Here is an 18,322-nt window from a genome sequence, read left to right as displayed (position 1 = left end):
ACGTATGCCGATTGAGATTGTTGAGCACTGAGCGGTGTTCATCTCAGTAATCTTCTATTTCATATTAATAAAATAAATAAATAAATCTTCACTTAGCTACTGCATGTCCAGTCTTCTTGGATACAGCATATGATTGGTGCTCAGCTCATGATGTAATTATCCAACAGCAAATCACCTGCTCTGTGGCAGAATCATGTCTGCAGCTGTGTGGTGCTTTCAGTACGGATAAAAAACAAAATGTACATTAAAAACTCAGGGCATAAATTCAGTGCTTCTTCAAGCTTTATTTACATGCACCGTCTGATACAACCAAGATAGCAATAGGAAATTCACCCAGTAAAGTCTGTTCTTTCTTTTGTTTTGTAGGAGCAATAGGGAAAAGAACAGTATGGACATTGGCAGTGAGTGTTACTCAAACATACTGTAGATCAGAGAATGTGACCTTGAAAACAAATATTTGGCTGTTGCATTTTATGAATTACACCACATGACAATACAAAAGGTCTAGATCTGAAACTACAATGGAGCTAAATATCATTGAAAGAAAATAAGGAGCAATGGCATTAATCAATCCAATATTTCTGATACACCACAGTAACATATCTGATTCAATGCGGCATGTTTGGATTTACCCATTAACCCTTTGGTTTTAGGGTTACTTAACCCTAAAAGTAGCATCTGTAAATTAAAAATGCAAAATGAAATATTTAACAGTTTCAGACTATTTGCTATTGTCTGTATGTGCTAATAAATGCTTAAAATAGACACAATGTAGGCCTAGTTAAAACAGAAGTGCGTACACACAGTACCTACCATAGTACAACCACACATCCTTAATGGAAATGCTTTTATCTAAATGTAAAAAATAAAATAAAAATAACATTCAATAAACGTCTTCCCTGAAACACTGATGGTAAAGTTAATAAAGAATTTAATAAAGAATTCACTGAAAAAAAAAACTTTTGTCATTTTCAGCTGGCAAAAAACATGTAAACTCAAACTTTATCCTCCTGTTCCTACAAAAACTGTGCTGATGTAAATTATTCGCCCTTAGCACTGGATCTATACACTGCATACCTCCTCCTTCCCTGTTCCCACTTATTTAAAATGCAGAAACATTTGGCAATATTTAATTAAAATATTGTGGTTGTTCTTTCACCCACTTAAAATGCTAAGTTACCATACAACTTCCAACTCGTAAAAAAAACAAAAACAAAACAAAAACACCATTTGTCCAGCACCTGCTATAGTGCTGATAACAAAGGGAGGCTACGAATGCTGCTCTATATGCAGCCACACCCTGCTATCTTATTTATAGCACCAAGTACTCTCCCAAAAAATGTATGGACACTACAATACTATATTTAAGTGCTCTGGAATCTCTGAGTGTGATGGTGATCTTTATTCCCGTACTGAATGATCTGAGGTGACTGCTAATGTAAATGATGGCAACTATAGCTTAAATTTACGGTTACCAAACCTAATCCTCAGGGACACTTACACCCGATTTATACATGGTTGCAAAGTGTGTCACGCATTAAAAGTTGGCGATCTACAAGTTCACAAATTGTGAGCTTGTAGATCTTCCATTGTCGATGCACCACACCGACGCACGACTAAGCATAGATCAGGCCTTAGTTTCCTATACAACCAGGATTGCGACTGGTGTCCATTTCCTTTAGGGCCTATAGTTGGACCTGGGACACCAGGCGGATGCAATCATCTGCCTGATATGATAGAAAAACAGTAGTACCAAGGGTCCCTGAGGACCAGCATTCGTATTCCACTAGCTTAGATCTTGTAGATTATAAATAGTGTCTTATCTGTCCTAAACTCTGAGTACTGTACGGTAGTTTGGGTATTGCAGAGGGAGGAAGAGGGTGCAGGAAACAGGGAAAAGGAGCTGCAGCAGGAATAATGTATAATCAGGATGTCCGGTATGCAGCTCATTATCTTTTCTTTCTTTTATAAGGAATGGAATTCACAGTAATGTCACTAAAAATCACAGGGTTAAATTCTCAAAATAAGAACAAAACATTATTACATACAAAACCACACAATGTAGATCGCGTCACACCTTGATTAAACTTTTTTTTCTTCACCTCTAGAGATTGATATTTGGTGCATGATGTGGTGCATTGATGAAAGAAAGCTATTCAATAACAATTCTTATTTAACATTTAGTCCTCTTAGGCTATGTCTCTCAAAGTAACGAAACAAAACAAAAAAAGAAAATAACGTATCAAGTGTCTTCCACGGAAACATCATGTAACATTCTCTGCAGCTTGTTCTGTAAACAGGCTGTCATCCCCAATTGACTGACAGCTGGTTTGGCAAAAAACTTTGTTGGTGCAGGTTTGAAAAGTGTGTGGAACTGGAGAAGAAGCAGGGTGTGAAAACATAATTCATCATCGTCATCAGTTTCGTGTTATCACTTTGTGATATGAATGGTTCCCTGAGACTAACAAGAGTTGATGTTTAGCGTAAAAAAAAAAGGTCCTTCGTTTCCATACGAACCAGTCAGTAATGCTGTTCATACTGCCAAGACAATAATCTTTTTAAAAGAAACCTTTCCTCTTTTGTGAAGACACCACAGTGTCTTTGACACTAAAATACAGTACCAAAAGTAATGCCTGTGACATCAAAGAAAAAAAAGGAGGGGGGGTTCACACTACATGAATACACCTTCACATATTCTTTCTTCCCTCTAGTTGCACAATGTAGGACGATGAAAGCTAATATACATTTCCCTTCCTCACACCTTTTAGGACTCAGACCTCTTACCTTTCAGCTCGGAACCCAACTTTGTGGTGAGGTCTGTTTCGAGCCTGAGAAGCTACCTGCGTTCCTGTTAGCATTCTGAGAAGAGGTGTCATTGGAGTCAAAGCTCAGGTCCAGGCAGTCCGCATCCATCAGTTCGTTGCGAATAATGTAGTCCATTTCACACTCAAGGCTGCCATTGAATACATCCAGATCCAGGTCGGCAGAGAAGCGGTCCGGAGCCAACATGGCTGAACCAAGCTGCATAGAGGCATTCTTGCTGGGAGACTTCAGGTGATGCTGTTTGGCGTCAGCAGCTCTTAACCCCAAGCCTCCATTGGCGGAAGTTGACAAGCCAGCTTGCCAACCAGGCACTGAAGAAACCTGGGCCTGACTTGCACTGACCGGGTTCATCAGCATGGGGTCTTTGCGGAGTAACATGGCATTTCGACGGGAGTTCTGCAGGGCAATGGCGGTGCTGGCCTGCGACATCAGGGGATCCGACTGGGTGAGCATGACGTTGGAGGGGCTCTGAGACTCCAGGTTGAGCAGCTCCTGCAAGGTCTGGTGTTCACTGAAGTGGGAGACGCAAGAGAAGGTGGTCTGCTTGTTCTCCTGTATGGTCTGCATGGGCGACTGCCTGAGGCTTGCGATGGACGGAGGGCTAAAAAGAGAGTTGGGGACATAGCTGCCAGAGGGGCTACCCAGGCCGCTTCCCGCGCAGCTGAAGGTAAACACAGAGCTCCCCTCCCCATCGGCGCTGTTCTCTTCCTCACCAGGAGGAGGCTGCTGGGATGCCGTCAGGCTGATGTTGTCCAGGAGGTCGTCCATCAGGTTGTCAGAGAGCCCGTCGTTGAGGTTCATGGTGCCTGCCAAGTCCGACAGCCCCGTGGGCCCTGTGGAGGGGGACATGCTGCTGGGGCTGGAGTAAAGCATGGGGGAAAGGGGTGAATCATCATCGGGCACCTCGTCCAGCTCCAGGTTGGCCAAGATTGGGGAGAGACGGCCGCTCAGCGTGCTGGCGTTAGAGTTGGTGCGAGAGCGGAAGTCCGTCCAGGCGTCCAGCTCGTCGCTGCTGCGGGAGGTGGGACTGCCCGTCCATTTGGACAGGCTGGAGGAGCTCTCCGAGCTGCCATCTTGGGCTGCCTGCAGCGAGGCCTTCTTCTTGGTGGCACGCCCCCTGGCACCCTTTATGTATTTGCTGTTGTCCATGGAAACAGCCCGTCGCCGTGGGGCTTTACCGCCTTTCCCCCCCTCTGGGTTGACCATCCACCAGGAGCTCTTCCCCGTTCCTTCATTCTGGACCTTGACAAAACGACTATGGAGGGACAGGTTGTGTCGAATGGAGTTCTGAAACAAATAGGAATGAAGAGAGGTCATGGAAAGAAAACAGGAATTATATTGGATATATGCTCTTAACACGATGCCACCCAAGGGCCTAAATGAAGAAATGGACATTCGCCCCATTTTATAAATAGTCTCTGGTTAGTTTGGGTCTCTGATACTCCTCAGTTCTGTGTCTGTGCTTCTCCTATTGTTGTCTCCTATTGAAAAAAATTAGAGTGCGTTACACTGTGAGTATTCAAGTGGTTTATATGCCCTAGTGTGTACATATGATGTTATTGTTAAGGCCTATGTGAATATTGGTTTGTGTATGAATATTAGGTTGTCATACATAGAATGGTACATGTTGACACTTATAGGGCCTCCATCCCCTTTTTTAATGCAGTGATGTATTTAATCATACAAGATTGGCCGTTGGTCATGTGTCTGATGTCAACAGCTGCAATGCATTGTGTGATCATGTTTTTTGTATATTATGGGTGTCTCTTTGTGTACACTTCAGTCTGAGGAAGGGCGAGAGCCCGAAACGTCACAGCAGCACTCCGGTGCAATAAGAAATTCTACAACTGGAGCCCACAGTGAGCGAGCAAGCGTTCTCTTTTAGATTTCATGTTATATTTTTTCGCTTCGCACCTGCCCAACTTGGGTGTGGATGTGCATGTCTTTCCTCCCTTTATAATGAAGAGAGGTCAAACACAGTAAAATCTGCAATCCCAATCTAACTCAGTGTGTCTACAAATGTAACCAAATGGACCATTACAGGTCAATTTAGTTCCATTTGTAGACACTCTTGGAGTTACATTAACACTGAGGGAGACCAGCAAATGTTCTGTTTTTTATGAAAAATAAATGAATAAAAAGACTGTGACAAAATTGTTTCTGCCAACACTGAACCGTATATGCCTACAGGGTAATCTGGGCAAAACAAATGACTGGACTTGACGGCAAAACAATAATGTTTGTACAACAACACATACCGATCTGGAAATTATACGTATGGTGAAGCCATTGTTTTGCAATATATTTAACCTAATTGGATAGTCTTTGGGCTTGAATTGTGAATTTCATTTGAACTACTACTTGCCTATGGGGACAATACAACCACTGCAGTTTGAGTCAAGTGTCGGTCTTTTAAGAAGAATCTTCTCTGCACCTCACACTATGACCTATTTTTGGCTTCTGTGAAAGGTCTATAGGATTTCCCCAGAGACACTCTCAACACTCACTGTACAAAATTAAACAGCTGGAGTCTGCGCGCTTGGACTCAACTAAATGAGACTGCAGCAGCAGAAAAGAAACTGCAGTGATCTCTGCAGAAAAAAAGACTAAACGTTTACAAGAGGACTCTGGGAGAGGTCCAGTATAATTCTCACAAAATTGTATTAACGTGGGTCCACGGTGGGCCTATTCAAAGTCCACAGCCCAGCATCACAAAAAGAATCAAGATAAGACGAAGGACTATGCCAACTAAAGCTGTACATCGCAAATATAAAGCATCATATAGGCACTACTTCACTGCTTTGTTTCTTATAGAAAACTGTCAATTATTATAACATTTAAAATAATAATTGAGACTAATCATGAATAAAAACTGATTACAATATCTAGCAACATAATCAGGATTACCATTTTAGTCATTACCATACAGCCCTGATTGGAAACTCAAATCTGACTGGTCTGCAATGGGCATATAGCATACATGTACAACAAATACGGCTGGCGATCTGTAAAGGTAACTTTGACTGAAATCTCTCTGGCTTTGTTAATGGTGGTACATCACTTAGTGAACACTGGCCATGGTCTTCTCATGTATATGAGTCAATGAACTGGCCTGCTGACATCAAACTTCCAGCAAAGCCCTTGCTCAAAGCTAATTATAGGATTAGTCAACTGGCGAGCACTTTCATCACTTAGGACAATGCGCGTGACTATTATATCTACCGTAACACACAGGTACTTTCAATCTCTTTTTAAATGTTTTGTTCCCTCTGTGTAAGCTGGCACAGTTGATGGGATTTGTCAGCACTCAGAATAAACCAATGGTCATTTAGTTTGGCTGTTTCTCACTCAACCAATCTTGGACTCATTTTTCAACTACTCTGTGGGTTGATGGCTTCCACTAAACATGGACTAGTTCTATCACAACTAAATCAATTTCCAGTGTGTTTTCATAAGCACTTACAGGCTTGGATGACAAATAGAACAGATCAACTGAGTGATCTAAGGTAGCTTGTCTTTTAATCTAATCAAAGACTTTGGATTCCAAAAACTCTAATAAACTGATTTGACTGATTTAGTGTTTGCCCGATACGCTTACTCAAATGGGCTGACACAGTAATGGTTTATTTGAAGACAAATGCACTAATCTGTTGCATAATGACCCCATATATTCAAATCACAACTCACGTACACTGTTAACTTTGACCACTTCTCAGGAACAAAAGGAATACTTTTCTCAAAACTATGAATGGTAACACAGGTTTTTAGACATTGCCAAAATCCCTGATGATTTCTTGTACCAAACACATATTCAATGTGGAGAGAATATTTTATCTTTGTAGACTTCTAGAGGTATACACAGTAAAATCATCAGTGTTTATTTACAGGTCCTTTTGGTTAAATTTGCCAATCCCACTCACATCCATGCAATCTAGTGTCCTGGGTGTCATCGTCTCCACCAGGTCAAAGGTGTGGCTGAGACTGTTTTCGCCCCTGTCCGTCCGTTCATCCGTCCGTCCTTGTGTGTGTGTGCGTGTTTGTCCGTCTGTGGACAGCTAATCTCCGGCACCGTTGGACCGATCGGCATTTTTCATCAGCCTGTTTTAGCGCCACCAGGAGGATATTACTTATTATTTTGGATATTACTCCGAGGCATTTTGTTCAATCATCACGCCAATCGGAACACAATCTCTCTAAAGTCATGTGATCAAGGCATGTCGGATTTTTCATATTCCATCCTGATTGGCTAACATTGGCTTCTGCAGGAGTGGTCCGAACGCAGCGTCCGATTACCGTGAACTTTTGCACACACATTCCCACTAGGCCAAGGAAAAAATGCCATTCTACATTATTCAATTCACATTTTTACTTTGCACGCACATTCAATTTCCAACTAGGCTGAGGAAGAAATGCGACCCATTTCACATTTTCCTGTTATAGCGCCACCAGGCCAATTTATGCAAAACAGATTTTGTCCCAACATCACGCTAATCTGTACACATTATCTCTATAGTCATGTGATCAAGACGGATGTGTCCGATTTTTCCTATTTTATCCTGATTGGCTAAGATTTACTTCTACTACCTGGCCTGACAGAGACCTGTGCTCCGAGGAGCACATTTTTCTAGTTGGCTGTATGTTTACTAGGTGGTAGCCCTACATGCATGCATATAGCCTACACATGCTTACCATACTGTGGGTGAGGTGAGGCGAGGCAGAGAACCTACTGTATGTGTATTTGTGCCATAATTTTGCTCAGTTAAACAACCGTTAATTGCGCTATTGGTGAGCTGGTTATTGCCTATATGTTTTTGTGGTGATATTGCAGGAACAAAAATGTCACAACCTGCACATTTATAATTTGTGCAAAATATTATTTAATTTGCTTTTGATACAGGCCAAACATAAAGTAAACCCGCTATTATTATTATTATCCCCACTAACCACGTAACTCAAAGGACAGCGATGTTCGTTGGTCCCACTGTCCCTCTGTCTGTCCACCACTTGCTCCCAAACAAGATATGCATCTCTAAAACTACTTGATTAACTGGAGAGGATGACCCCGTCTGTAGTGCCAAATACCTTTGGGCCAAAATACACCAATATCCAGTTGCACACAAAATCTCTCATAATCCAAGGGGTGGATTGCCATGAAACTTGAAAAGGAAAGAAGCAAGCACTCATCAGACGGGTAGTTCGAAAGTACATGTGTACAAGGTGCACGGTTCACAGTCTGAAAATCACGTCACTTTTTAACAAAAAGTGACGTGATTGTTGTTTAAAAGTGATTTTCAGATTATGTTGTTACCCGGACCGTTCTGTGCGTGGCACCAAGGTCCCTTTATAAGTGACACAAAGTCTGTGTTTTGTCATTATACGCTGAGGAAGGCCGGTGGGCCGAAACGTCCGTACGATTGCTGCTGCTGGGGTGACATGACCAAAATAAATAAGAGCCTATATCGATTTAAGTGAGTGTTGCCATGAAACGTGCCTGGTGCCCTCATGCTCACAGGAAGATAAACTTAACCCATTGAGACCTGGAACTATGTCATCCTTAGAGTTGAGCTAAAAAAGCTATATTTTACACATTGGGCTATTCAAAAATAGCAGATATATAAGCTCATAGCGCGGCACCGAGTGCCGCGATACGAGCTTGTAGATCTGCTATTTTTGAACATTTGTGAAAATGTGTGCAAATCTTTGAATATATATATTTTTAAAGTGAACATTTTTAACTCAAATCTTTGCTTCTGGGGGTCCCTGGAACAAAATATTTTGATGGGGGTCCGCGGCCAAATACATATCATTTTGGGGTCCTTGACATGAAAAAGATTGAGCACCACTGATATAGAAACATACGTTTTTCAGAATGCAGATTTAGGAGACATGTAGAATCGGCTTCAGGTCTCAATGGGTTAAACTCTGATTTTGTGATCCGATGGCCTTTGTTTCCTCTAGTGCAGCTAAGGGTACTTTAGTTGAACCTTTGAGACAGAAGGGGTTCAGTGCTCAGAAAAGTTTGAGAACCCTAGTGTCTTCTTTAGTGAATAGACAATATATGCCTTCTCATCTTCTAGTATTTCCAAATTCACATTTCTACTAATATATTCATTGACACAAAAACCTCCAATTCAAAGGGTACGTACGTTTTGTTATTAATACTGTATGCTTATATAATTGCAGACAGGCATACGTTTTCTTCTTATAACTCTAATTCTTCCAGTCACTGACTTTCAATAGACAGTAGCCATTGTGAAATCTGAAGTAGAATGCTTGGTCTCTGCATGATTGTAACAGCAAACAGTATTTACAGATCTGTTGATTAAATCAACTAATCGATTAGTCAACAAATTCCAATGACTGTTAGTCAACTAGAATTTCTTTAGTCAAGGACATTTTCACAAAGTACAGTAGAAAACTATTATTAATAGTAAACTATGCAAGAGACTAATTTGCCAAACCTACCTTTTTAAGATTAGATTTTTACTAAACCACTATCCAAAAATGAATACTTTTGGACACTGTCATAGTCAATCTGGTCATAGAATCCATTTTGTCTAGCCAAGGATAGTAACCTCACAGAGCGCTGACCTCAGAGTACTGTAAACAGCATGTTTCCCTCAAACCTTAAAAAGGGTCAGAATTTACAAGTAACTAAATTGATTGGAGTATATTTATTTCAAAGGACACTTCAAGGTGCATCATGGAATGTCAACAGGCATGAAGGCTGTCATTAGATATGTCTACCAATTTTAGCAGTGGAGGAAATACAATAAATAATATAGAGCAGATATTTCACATTGACTTCATTTAAAAAAAACATTGTTAGAGGAAATATAAATACTTCAACCTAACAATAACATTTCAGTGTATAGGTTTTAGCTTGATGTTTGCTGCACACATAGCATTGCTATACAGTATAAGACCAATGACATAACATTTCTGCATTTTATGACTGGTAAAAGGGGGGGGAATGGTGCATGGTAGCTAAATCTACCAGGGCCAGCTGAGTAGAAATGACATGCCGCATTGTATTTGTTCAGCTGCTGAGAAATGTCCCATTTTGTGTTTTCTGGTGGGTACATGCAAGCATTTTAAAAGATAAATCACAAAGGGCCAACTCCTGCCTGTCCCCTCCCCCCACACAGCCACAGCAGTGCTGCAGCACCCTTTGAGCAAAGCCTCATTCTGAGCAGGGGAATGGAGCCATGCCAGTTTAGCCAAGGCCACATCCAAAGTGAAACAGCAAGCTTCTCTCACATTGCTACACATTGACCTACATAATTTATAGTCAGCTGATTGATTCTTGGTGCCGGGGCCACATGGAAAGATGGTGTGGTGAGCGGCAGCCAATGGCATTACCCAGGCTGTGATGTTAGCATTAGAATTCTAATCTGGGACCTTGTACACAGACCAGAGAGCACACGATCAAGTAGCACACATCTGTAATATGTGTCTGTTTCAATTCAGTGTCAATCTGATTTCAATTAGCAAGATATAGCCAAACATTGCTGCAATGCCCAAATGCCATCACTGGAGGAAGAATGTATGTTATTATTGTTATTATGGCATTCCCAGGGGAGATAGGGGGGTTATCTGTATTTACAACACACCAGTCAGAGACTGAACATGATTACAGATGATCACACACATAACCTAAAGGAAAATTATGCAGGCTGTCCCTCCCAAGCAGAGAGAAGATGGGACAAACTAAAGATAATTGCTGAATGTCACACACTGCTAAAATAGCATCTCCCAGCAAATGCTGATGTCAGCACTTCTGAAACCCTAACATTAACCCTTTACTATGCAAGCAGAGTAGTTCACTACAAGGGAAGATGCAAACCTCAATGGCCAGATACTGTTAGCTGTAAGCCAAGATAGAATTAAAATAGGCAATGCAATGCTGTATATATTATATAACTAAAATACAGTATTGCATAATTACTGTCATTGGTGCTCACAAATATACTTTGTGAGCATCTTATGATGAACATTTCATCTAGTTTGAACATTACCATTGTCATAATTAATGTCATTTTCTCATGAAGATTCCCCCACCTTCTCCCACAAACAGCCATACACTTCAAATCTTAGTTGTGCAGAATTATAAACCTCAATTTAATCCTGCAAAGCTCACAGCTTTCATCAGACTTGATTCCATTCCATGATGACAGATTAATTGGTTTCCTAAGCCTTGTAGATCTGCTATTTTCTGTGTGCCACACTGTCACATAAATTAAGCATTATGGTGGCGTTTTAGTTGCTGCCCTAGCTTCATCTGGAGGTCCAGGACTGGATTTGACATAAGTCTTAACTAGGTTATATTTCCTTGCAGTTTCATATTAAGGTGACTGCAATACTGATCTGGAATGGGTTAGATGTCATTTGACATTACTGTCATTTGACAACTCTCCCTGTGTCTATCAGACTGCACCATGTCTTCCACGTCACTGCTGGTTATCAACAGTGCACACTATCCTAAAGCTCCATACACACACAGACACCCAAATAGTGACAAATCATAAAGCATCCAAACGTCACTCTTTAAAAGTTTTGCATACAGTCGTTATCCGAATCTGACCTGCTTTATTCAGCAAACACTGTGCTGTAGCTGTGCAGGAATTTGTCTTGGTGACATTGGTTCAGGGGCATATTATACGTGGACAGATACAGAGACGAATACACATACAGTGACAAAAGTACATATTTACACACAAGGACAGGGAGAACAAAGCCACATGCACGCAATAGGAAAGTCCACGTTACAGCCACGGAGTACAGACCACATAATCACTCTACAAAGTATTCAATGTGTTAATCCTAGTGATTAGCCCTATTTGATAAGATGCCACTGCGAACAATAGTGCATCCTAAACCCTGTCTACTGTACAAGGATCTAATAAAAGGCTGACAGATAGTGAGCGTGTACAGTACACTATGGGTCTTTGTTTTGACAACAGAAAGCATGTCACTGACTCACTACTAGGGTTGGGATCCGGAGTAATCGGAGGACCCCGATCCAACATTGAGGAACCGGTTCCATCACATTTGGAACCGGTTTCATCACACAGTCAGAGCTGGTATGTGGACTTCACATCTGCTATATAATTACAATACCAGTGGTTCTCAAACTTTTACATTTCAAGGACCACCATAACTCTGAGTGTACAAATGGGTCCATTTGTACACTCTCAGTGTTACAGACCTGTAAGGGTCCATCTGGGAACCCCTTTTGGAATGGTTAAAGGGAACCATTATTAAGGAATCGGACCATTAAGAGGGAATCGTTAAAATCCTTAAAAAGGCTCCCAAACCTAGTCACTATACCACTCACCTTCCAGCCAGCAGAGCTATTGCTGTCGCCTTTGTCCTTGAAATATGGCACAGACTTCACCATCCAGTCATAGATCTGGGACAGCGTCAACCTGTTCTCGGGGGAGCTCTCGATGGCCTGGGTGATGAGGTCTGCATAGGAGTAGTTGCCCCAGGCGTTCCTGCGGGCAGAGGACTTTCTCAACTGTTGGGACGCCGAGCCACCGAGACCACCCGTGACAGGGGTCTGTGTGGATGCTGACGACGGGGACCCATCGGTAGAGCTGTCACGATTACAAATTTAAGTTTGACGATTAATTCATTGCCACTCAAATAATTGCGGTTAACGATTTGATTGTGTGTGTTGGCATTTAACATTGGCACATGTGAATACAAATGTAATGTCTGTTTGCCTTTTAGGCTTCCTATTAAAATGGCACAGGGCAGGTATGACAAGTAACTTAAATATTCAAAGAAAATCTTGATATTTAATAATGTTATACAATGTAAAACAAATTGCTGATCTTGAGGCGTTGTAAGCTTGTAGATCTGCCATTTCTGATTTTGTTTTATTTGAAAATGTGTGAACATTTTTCAACATGGAAACGATTATGACGATCATGCAAAATTAATTGCGATGATCTCAAATTACTGCGATTTAGACGATTATGTAATATATGTGACAGGCAGGCCTACCCATCGGTGGAATCTTCTTTAACGGGGGTCCTCTGAACTTCCAGGGGCTGTGTGCTGGTGGCGCTTGGATCTCTGCTGTCTTTCTGAGCGATCAGGCCATTCTCATCATCATCATCCTCTTCCTCTGGGATGACGTCAGTGTCATTGGCTCCAGCCTTGCCCGCACCACCAGACTCTGGACGAGGCAGGGGCCATGTGCAGGACCGTGGCCTCTTCTGGGGCTCGAAATCTGGGTCTATTTCAACGTTTAGAGGGTGTTCGTGGCGCGACGCCTCGGCCATGTTTCTCGTGATGGTGTCTTGGTCGTTGCACAAAGGGATGTAGAGTTACAACAACGCACGAAGACGATCCGAGTCGCATTCCATCAATGTTGTGTTTTTGCCTCGATAACAGTTTACTATGCACTATGCAGTTTACTATGCACGATATGCAGATTGACACCTTTCCACGGCTCTCACGTGCGCCTGCCGTCTCGTTGAAGCCCTTAGCGGTGTTATATACACAATTATAGACCGTGCCAGTTTGCATCCATTTGTTGATTTATCAAAAACAATACCATTCCATGTGCATAAGTCCACACCCCCACCCCTGGACAATGCATTGCAATTCACTGGAACGTGTGTAGTTACGAAGAGTCACAAAAGAGTCCTGGGAGGAGGAATCCAAACGGCGTTCCTTTACAAGCGCCCGTCGATTGTACGCCGTCGCCATGCATGTCTTAAAATGATTGGTACGAATGTCACTGCATCACCTTATCATCATTCCGTATTTATAGCTGCCATCTTGACCAGATCCTTTCCCCAAGTTCTTTAGCATCCGTGCAGAGCTGCCATACAGTCGCATGTGTGTGTGTGTGTGTGTGTGCAGCACTGATACCATCAAGGCGGAGATTCTTTTCAATAGGCCTAACAAAAAAAAAACACTGCAAGACATGTATCGAGGCTCAACAAGCCACCATCTCTCGAAAATGATCGATAGTCGTTTCGATCGGTACAAGCCCTCACATCTTGACCGTTGTCCAGCAAGGCAACCTCTGTGGTAAGAAGCAGTGTGAGCCCAGTTCATTCAATCATAGCTGTAGAGAGAGACGCAGACGCTCTGTCCAGGAGAAGAGACCTGCCCCCTGGATTGGACTCAAATTAAAGCGACAGTGTATAGCTCAGTGGTTCTCAACCTGTGGGTTGGGACCCCAAGGGGGGTCACTTCACTGTCATCTGGGTACTCCCCACACACAGGCCATTACTGCATTAAAAGTAATCAACAAAGTATACTATAAAAAATGATCAAACATTGGCCAAGTTGTCAAATAATATAAGAGGCTAAAATTGTGAAAATAGTCGATCTACAACTTGTAGATCGACTATTCTAGCTCACAACACTTTGCAACTTGTAGACTACACGTTGCGAGGTGTTGTGAACTTGTAGATCTGCTATTTTCACAATATTTTTCTGTGGAACCTTGTCAAATTAAATTGAATGCCTCAACTCCTACATTCCAAGTGCTTTTCCAAGTGCTTGTCAGGGTTGGGGTCCCCAGTTCAAATATGATTATTTTAGGGGGTCACGGCCTGAAAAGGTTGAGAACCACTGGTGTGGCTAAAATAGCCTATCTACAAGCTCACAACGCGTCGATTGGCTATTTATTTTGTTGCGCAGAACCATCGTGCAAGATAGTATAGAATTGAGTTGTTAGCTTACCAATAAATAATCATGTTTTGTTTCCTGTGGTATTTTGCTGTAAAACCTTCGAGACTAGTGCTGCTACTGTCTTGATAATCGATTCATACAGTAGGCCTACGAATAAGAAGGAATCACAGTGTTGTATCAGAATTACACATATGTTGTATACACAAAAACAATAATGTTTTTGTGTATACAAGTTTCTAGGAACCTTAAAACAATTAAACAAAATCAAGTTCACCTTTAGGAGGGTAAATAAGGCTCAGTCACTCACAGCACAAGAAACTTTTAAATAAACTGAAATTTAACATAACACAGTAAGCAGTGAGCACACATTTTAGGTTTTGACAAATATAAATTCCAACACATATTAGGCTATGTGTTTGACAAAAAACACCACAAGAGTCTGTTCTGCAGTCACTGAATTTATTACAGCGTTGTACCCATATACAACTTGAAAATTAATTAATTTAACCAACACTTTTAAAAAACATAAATAAATACATCTCAATAGAGATGATTTAAAATATAAATGTCTTCATAAAACCCATTTGGAATCTCATTTCCAAAGAAATACACATTTTCATAGATTCCCTCTTTCCTGGGGTGTATAAAAGTACAGTTGGACCATTACATGGAGTTGAGAACGATAAGCATATAGTTTCAGCAATAGTTTCATCCATGATATGTACATATGTTCACTATGTAAAAGTGCAGAGTAAAATTAAAATAATTTGAAAAGATAACATAATATATTAATCTTGCATTGCTGCATTCCTCTGTACAAGGAAGATGTACACACATACTGCATGTACATTAACCACAGGGTGTCCAATATGTTTAGAATCATTAGGGATAAGTAAGATCGTATTTCTTTATTATAGAATCTATAATAATAAAGAAATAAAAAAAATCATAATCTATAATATAGATTATGAATTGAGATTAAGCTACATCATTAACACTGGATCAGCAAATTCAGATTACCGTGACTTCATCAATTGTTAACATATACATTTCTAATAATAAACATAAAAGGTTTATTAAGAGAATGCTGACATGGTTGTACAGTATGTGTAAACTGTTTGTATGGTGAACTTCATGATTCTAATGCAACACTGTATAACCCTGGTTCTGTCGTCTGCAATGATCTGTCCACGCCCCACCTTAACCGACCCTGAGTAGTGATCCTCAGCACCTGAGCTGAGCTGATCTAGAATATAAAAGCAGTGTATTTGTCTGTGTGCCACCCTATAGCACTGACAAAGGTCCTAGGACTGAAATGTGGAATAAAGAAAATATATTTTCTTAAGTCTGTTAAGGAGTTTTCCTTTAAGTTTTTATGCAGTGAGCGAGTCTTTTTCTACCAGTTTAGATTATTCAAAAAAAATACATTAACCATTTCAGCCTTATATACCGCATACTTTAGTCAGAAAATAGCTGATGTACTTGATTATATTATAATATATATCTGTCTGTCTGTCTGTCTGTCTGCCTTTTGTGCCCATACTAGAAGTTCGGGCCGCGTGACGCGTCGTTCACTTTGCAGTGCCACCTTACAGGCACCTCACAGTGTGAGAGAGAGTTTTGTGCTCTCCTAAATCCACGGCAGGCTTTGAAAGTGGAAGCCGTCGAACTGGTGCGATCTGACGGCATCCTAGAATTTATAGGTAGGATGTGATGTCATGCTGTCGTGAGATTACGTCACACTGGCGTTACGTCACACTGGCGTTGTGTCCATATTCGGGACGACCGTCTCATCGTCATCGTCGTCTTGGTAACAGTAAGAGTGATGCAACGTCGCAACGTACATACAACCGACATTCTGGCGCAGATTCAAATTGTATTATAGATAGATGGAGATCTCTATATCTGTCTGTCCTTGTCTCTTTAATACTCATATACGGAGATCTCTGATGTCATGGTTATATGTCATGGATCATATATAACCTTAGAACTCCATATATGGCGCTGCCTGATGCATCTAACTCTGCATCTAACTCTGAGATCAGGGAGCCCATATTTGGGCATGACTGACCTACTGTGAGGCCATATATGGATATACTGTAACTCAACGGGATGTCATAAGCAAACTAGCCAGCAGGATAAAAAGCACTGCAGCCTCAGAGAGAGTTCAAGAATCTCCAACAGATCCCGTTCTCCAAGACTCAACTCTTTACCACATAATCTCTTCAAGACTGTTATCTTCAAGACCCCTTTGACCAAGATTCTAAAACATGCTCTAGAATCTAAAAGTACTTATTTGGTTCTTCTTTTCTCTGGCTCTTGAGCTCTTCATTCTTCTACAGAGCAGGAAACCAGCAGGTTTCTACTTCAATTCACCGTTAGCTGTCACTTTCAAAATGTTTTCATGGACATTGCATCAGAAAGGATCACCAAAGAAAGATTGTGTTGCTGTAGCAGTGAGACACAAGCTGTACTACTTTGGAACGAACAGTGACGAGAACAACAAGGCTCAGATTGATGCTCAGGTCTTCAACACAGTGTCTTTACGCTGGATGAAGTTGCCCACAGTGACACTTGGTATAGGAAAACGACCCCCTGAATATCCCTCTATTTGTTATGGCCACACAGCTGTGCTGATAGAAGATATCATCTACATCTACGGTAGAATTGAGTACTGCAACCTGCTTCACACTTTTGATGTCGACACCCATAGATGGTTCAAACCACAGGTTTCTGGGGCTGTTCCAGAGGAGAGGTTACACGGCTACTCAGCCTGTGTCTTGGGGAAGGTCATGTATGTCCATGGAGGACACACTACGAGATCAATGGTTAGCTATACTAATGACATGTACAAGTTTGACACCACCACGATGGTTTGGTCTTTAATTAACACCAGAGGCAAGCAGCCACCTGCTTCAGAGTGTCACTCTGCCACCATCATCGGGACAAAGATGTTTATATTCGGGGGCGTGTTTCACGGGGGGCTGAGGGAGGAATACTACAACAGCATCAGAGTGTTTGACACAGAGACGAACAGCTGGCTGAACACACCTTCTGCAAAGCTTCTTCCAGAAAGACGCCAGTGTCATGTATCCTTTGCCTACAATGGAGAGCTGTACATATTTGGTGGTGAAGGCTTCCCAGCCTACCACCCCAAATATGTACAGCGAGACTTAAATGATTTGTGGAAATTCAGTCCAGAGAGCTTCTCCTGGAAGAAGGTCGAGCCCAAGGGGAAAGGACCGTCTCTGGCGTTGAGGATGTGCTGTTGCATGGTGGGAGATCGTATCTTCCTCTTTAGAAAACAAACAGCCGATGACCTGTATGCCTTAGACTTGAGTCCTAGTCTCAAGACGTTATGTAAGCTAGCGGTCATTCAGTACGGTGTGGAGCAGTCTGAACTCCCACAACATCAGGTGGGAACTGGCAGCCATGACTACCAACAACTGAATAAACAAAGAGAAACACAAAAACAGCAAGCCCAAATTATATTAAAAACACTAATATAAGAAAAAACCTGGCAGTAATGACTACCATCCAGAAATAATAAAACATAATTATGTAGGGATGCGTGATATATCGGCCAACCGATATATATCTGCCGATATAGTCGTTTTTTAATTAATCGGTATCGGTCCGATATCAAAATTGCGCCGATGTGAACAGCCGATGATTGCCCCTGTGTCTCGTTGCTCGCTGCACTGCAGCTGCAGGACTCAATGTGAGTGTGTGTGTGTGTGTGCATGTGAGTGTGAGAGAGTGCGTGTGTGTATGGAGGGTGTGCGTGTGGTGGGAGGGGCACTAAACTTGTTAAGCGCACATACAGCGCGCGCACGGAAGT

The 18,322-nt window shown here is 41.7% G+C and overlaps 2 protein-coding genes across 3 annotated transcripts; one reads left to right on the top strand and one right to left on the bottom strand.

Annotated features, from left to right (window-relative positions):
- Positions 1-304: 304 nt before the first annotated feature.
- foxo3a (forkhead box O3A) lies at positions 305-13,942 on the bottom strand. 2 transcript variants are annotated; one of them, XM_084044240.1, is made up of 4 exons: positions 12,835-13,942; positions 12,161-12,422; positions 2,785-4,110; positions 305-2,374 (listed from the first exon to the last, which is right to left on the bottom strand). In XM_084044240.1, exons 1-3 carry the CDS (start codon positions 13,113-13,115, stop codon positions 2,788-2,790), a joined length of 1,866 nt encoding a protein of 621 aa, XP_083900366.1. In that variant the 5' UTR covers positions 13,116-13,942; the 3' UTR covers positions 305-2,374; positions 2,785-2,787. The 2 variants fall into 2 exon arrangements, with proteins under 2 accessions (XP_083900366.1, XP_083900365.1); XM_084044239.1 differs by having other exon boundaries at positions 305-4,110.
- Positions 13,943-16,877: 2,935 nt separating this feature from the next.
- Positions 16,878-18,206, top strand: LOC311036030 (kelch domain-containing protein 3-like; the record flags this gene model as incomplete). Its single annotated transcript, XM_084044555.1, has 3 exons — positions 16,878-17,497; positions 17,678-17,756; positions 18,189-18,206. The coding sequence occupies 3 exons, from the start codon at positions 16,878-16,880 to the stop codon at positions 18,204-18,206; spliced, it is 717 nt and encodes a 238-aa protein (XP_083900681.1).
- Positions 18,207-18,322: the final 116 nt, after the last annotated feature.

This window comes from Gymnoscopelus microlampas (assembly GCF_963454915.1).
Source record: "Gymnoscopelus microlampas genome assembly, chromosome: 20".
In the NCBI taxonomy this organism is placed as follows: Eukaryota; Metazoa; Chordata; class Actinopteri; order Myctophiformes; family Myctophidae; genus Gymnoscopelus; species Gymnoscopelus microlampas.
The sequence above is the reverse complement of the archived record's forward strand: the minus strand, read 5'-3'. Positions and strand labels throughout refer to the sequence as shown.

Excerpts from the sequence above, each read along its gene's own strand:
- foxo3a (XM_084044239.1), bottom strand. The coding sequence starts at position 13,115 with ATGGCCGAGGCGTCGCGCCACGAACACCCTCTAAACGTTGAAATAGAC. Across the intron at positions 12,423-12,834 it reads AAAGAAGATTCCACCGATGG|CTCTACCGATGGGTCCCCGT; the intron begins GTAGGCCTGCCT and ends TAATCGTGACAG. Across the intron at positions 4,111-12,160 it reads ATAGCTCTGCTGGCTGGAAG|AACTCCATTCGACACAACCT; the intron begins GTGAGTGGTATA and ends TATTTGTTTCAG.